Consider the following 3,870-nt stretch of genomic DNA (forward strand, 5'->3'; position numbering starts at 1 on the left):
GCAAGGGGGGTGGGGCAGCCTCCACGTGCCGGCAGGGCTCAAGGAGCCCCTGTGCAAGGTGAAATCCAACCTGGACAAGGGGGCGCGGTTGGGGGGTTCGGGGAGAAGAGGGGCTGCTACGTGCGAGGGGGGAAAAGCGGATACCTGGGTCTTGGAGCAATCACCGGGATCTGCGAGAAGGGACGCCTCTGTCACACCGGGATCGAAGTTTGGCCTGGAGAAGTGGATGCCGGTAGTTTAGGGGGGAGGGTGTGTGCCGCAGCCGATTGAATGAAGGCAGAGGAGGCAGAATCCCAGCGCTGGGAAGGTGGGGGGTCCGGAGCGCCTCGCTGGGGGCAGTGGAGCAGGATGTGTGAACCTGCCCCTCCAAAGCCGTACACTCAGCCTGGCACTCTTTTCTAGAATGTCCTGCCCTGCTGCTTCTGCTGTCTTTGCTGCTGCTTCCTCTGGGCCTCCCAGTCCTGGGCGCCCCCCCTCGCCTCATTTGTGACAGCCGAGTCCTGGAGAGATACATCCTGGAGGCCAGGGAGGCAGAAAATGTCACGGTGAGGCCCCCTCCTCAGGACATTCCACAGAACTCACTCTCAGGTGTCCTCCAAGATCCAGGAACCGGAGTCCCCCTTCCTGGGACTTGGTTCAGGGGTGGAGAAGGTGGGAAGTCAGAGCCCCCAGTGGAAGTGATACAAGTGGCTGTCCCCAGTGCACACCTGGAAGCTAGGTAAGGGCCAAAGGCGGACGGAGCTTTTGGGGAGCCTGACCCTCCACCCGCACCCCGCAGGGTGCATTTCAGGTGGGCTGGGCTCAAGGCTGCAGCTTCAGTGAGAATATCACCGTCCCAGACACCAAGGTTAATTTCTACACCTGGAAGAGGATGGACGTGAGTTTATTTTTTCCTTCTTCTTGGGGAGACTCATTGTGGGAACCTGATGGGGTGGGAGGGAGAGCGATAGAAGAAGATGAAGGCCGAACGCAATATGCTCCTTCGTTTGTCCTTGTTCATTCATTCATTCATTCATTCGTTCAACAAAACGGATTCTGAGCCTTCACTTTGCTCAGCCTGGTGCTTGCGGCGGCTGAGAGGGAGGGGGCGGACTTGGGCTGCTGACTCCAAGTCTCCGCTCGCTTTAGGTCGGGCAGCAGGCCGTGGAAGTCTGGCAGGGCCTGGCTCTGCTCTCAGAAGCCATCCTGCGGGGTCAGGCCCTGTTGGCCAACGCCTCGCAGCCGTCTGAGACCCTACGGCTGCATGTGGACAAAGCCGTCAGTAGCCTTCGCAGCCTCACCTCCCTGCTGCGGGCGCTGGGAGCCCAGGTGGGTAGGAGCCTCCATCACACCTCACCTCCAGGGTCTCCCCCCTTCCCCCGACTGCGGTAACTTTCTGTTGTCTCCTTGGCAGAAGGAGGCCAGCTCCCTTCCAGAGGAAGCTTCTGCTGCTCCACTCCGAACGTTCACTGTTGATACTTTGTGCAAACTTTTCCGAATCTACTCCAATTTTCTGCGGGGCAAGCTGACGCTGTACACAGGGGAGGCCTGCAGGAGAGGGGACAGGTGACCAGGTGCTCCCGCCCTGGACACGTCCACCACCTCACTTACCACTGCTGCCTGTGCCACGCCTCTGCACCCCCCACTCCTGACCCCTGTCGAGGGGTGAGCAGCTCAGCACTAATCTGTCCCACGGACACTCCACGGCCAGGGGTGACATCTCAAGGGCCAGAAGGACTGTCCAGATCTAAGGATGTCATAGGGCCAGCCTGAGGCCCTGGAGCAGGAGGAAGTCGGAGGAAATCAGCTTAAACTTGGAAACAGAGCCTTGCTGGGGAGACACCAAAACTCACCTCAGTGCCCTGCTGAACGGTGATGCCAGGCCAAGCTGGAGGGCAAATACCTCTTTTTTGCACCTATCAGGCAAGGACAGGAGGGACTGGAGAATTTCGGGGGCAAGCCATGAATTCTCTGGGTCTCATGGATACTCCCATGACAGCAAGAACCCACTGGACAAAGGGTGGTGGGAGCCATGACGATGGGATGGGGGCTGGCCCCTGGCTCTCCCTGGGTCCAAGTTCTGTGTATTTTTCAATCTCACTGGCAAGAACTGAAACCACATCATGGCTCTTGACTTTTCTGTTTTCCCGGGAGCCCCCTACTTCCCAGGCCCTGCTCCCACCCTGGCAGCAGGCCACAGCCCTGGGAAACTAGAGGTGGAGGGGGTCCGGCCCTACGTGCTGCCTCTCATGGCCTGTCTGACCTCTTGACCCCACTGGGCTTGAGGCCACAGCTCTGCCCACGCCGGTCAATAAGGTGGTTCCATTCAAGGCTATTCCTCAGTAGGCAGCTGGCAGCCCTCTTTAGTGAGCTACAGCTGCCATCAAGGAAACAGGAGCCCCTTTGGGGGCTGGTGGCAGCTTCTAGTTCTGGCCAGTGGCCCCTTATTTTTTCTTAATTCTTCTCTGTGGCGTCTCTGGCTAAAGCCACATTCCTGCATCAGTCTTTGCCCTCTCTAAATTCAGCTGACCCCTTTCCTTGCCTGGGGAGGGTCCCCATTAATGCTCTCTCCCCTGGAACTTGCAGAAGGAGCCACATTCCCGACAGCAGTCTCACCGAGCACTCCGTGCCCAGGGCTATTCTAGGTGGTTCGCTTCCATGACCTCATTTTATTCCTTGCATGACTTGGAGAAAGTTTCCACTGTCATTCCCACGGAACAGATGGGAAAATATACTAACTGCCCAAAGCCAAGGTAGCGGGAACCCCCAAGTGCCCCCAGCTCTCACCTAGTCACTTACCTTCCTTATAATCCCTCCCTGCGCCCTGCTCCCCTGGGATGGGGGACACAGAACAAACTAACTCAGCTTCTGCTCTCCATCCCTACTTCTAATTTCACCCATTACTCCCAACGATCCACCTCAAATTCCTCCCCAGAAATAATGCTTCAGCTGCAACATACCCCAAGAGACCAGTCCTGACCATTATCATATATGTGGGGACTAGTCTTTCTGCTCGTATCACAAAACTTAGAGAAGTCAGCCCGTACCCCTGAAAATAGCAAAAGAGAGAATGTTTGCAATCTGCAGCAGGACAAATTAGGTGTAGGTTGGGGGACTGGAGGGTATTTGCCAAGTATATGTGTGTGCTGGGGGCAGGGGTGAAGCGTGGTGGGAGAAATCAACGCAGAGATAGACCCAAAGGAGAATTTTCACCTTGGCCAACCCAGCTCCTGGGGTACAGTGCCCTCTTCAGGCCCTACTGGGAAATGTTAGCGAAATCTACAAGTGAAAGAACTCTTAAGAGTGGTGATCTTTGCACATTCCAATAAAAATTTGTATTGCAGGAGCACCTGGGTGGCTCAGTGGGTTAAAGCCTCTGCCTTGGGCTCAGGTCATGATCTCAGGGTCCTGGGATCGAGCCCCGCGTTGGGGGTCTCTGCTCAGCAGGGAGCCTGCTTTGCCCCACCCCTGCCTACGTGTGATCTGTGTCTGTCAAATAGATAAATAAAATCTTTAAAAAAAAATTTTTTTGTGTGTTGCGGTTTCCACGGCTGGCATCTGGTTCTTGCCCCACTGCTGTGAATCAGGAAGGGAGGAGTTTGTCTTTCTCGATGGCAAAAAGCTAAGAGAACTGTCCTGAAACCCAAGGCATGCAGCCAAGAATGGCAACGGGGACCCGAACCCAAGGTTTAGGACTCATGACCCCCAAGCACATCTTAGCCTATTGTGCCACCTAGACATTCCCGGGCCCACCCAGTACCTGGATCTTTTTAACCCACAAGTCAGGGCCACCTACCTTATTCCTTGACTTCTTTTCAGACTGCTTACTGCTTTCCATCAACGAAACAAAACAAAAAAGTTAAAGTTAATGGAACCTGAACTATATGACCT

The 3,870-nt window shown here is 55.5% G+C and overlaps 1 protein-coding gene across 1 annotated transcript; it reads left to right on the forward strand.

The window, feature by feature from the left end:
* The first annotated feature begins 348 nt into the window (after positions 1 to 348).
* On the forward strand, positions 349 to 2,089 carry EPO (erythropoietin). Its single transcript, XM_059154703.1, is given in 5 exon segments — positions 349 to 373; positions 376 to 545; positions 791 to 877; positions 1,129 to 1,308; positions 1,394 to 2,089. Coding segments are annotated over 5 exon segments (618 nt in total). The 3' UTR covers positions 1,550 to 2,089.
* Positions 2,090 to 3,870: the final 1,781 nt, after the last annotated feature.

Source organism: Mustela lutreola, chromosome 17 (genome assembly GCF_030435805.1).
Source record: "Mustela lutreola isolate mMusLut2 chromosome 17, mMusLut2.pri, whole genome shotgun sequence".
Taxonomy (NCBI): domain Eukaryota; kingdom Metazoa; phylum Chordata; class Mammalia; order Carnivora; family Mustelidae; genus Mustela; species Mustela lutreola.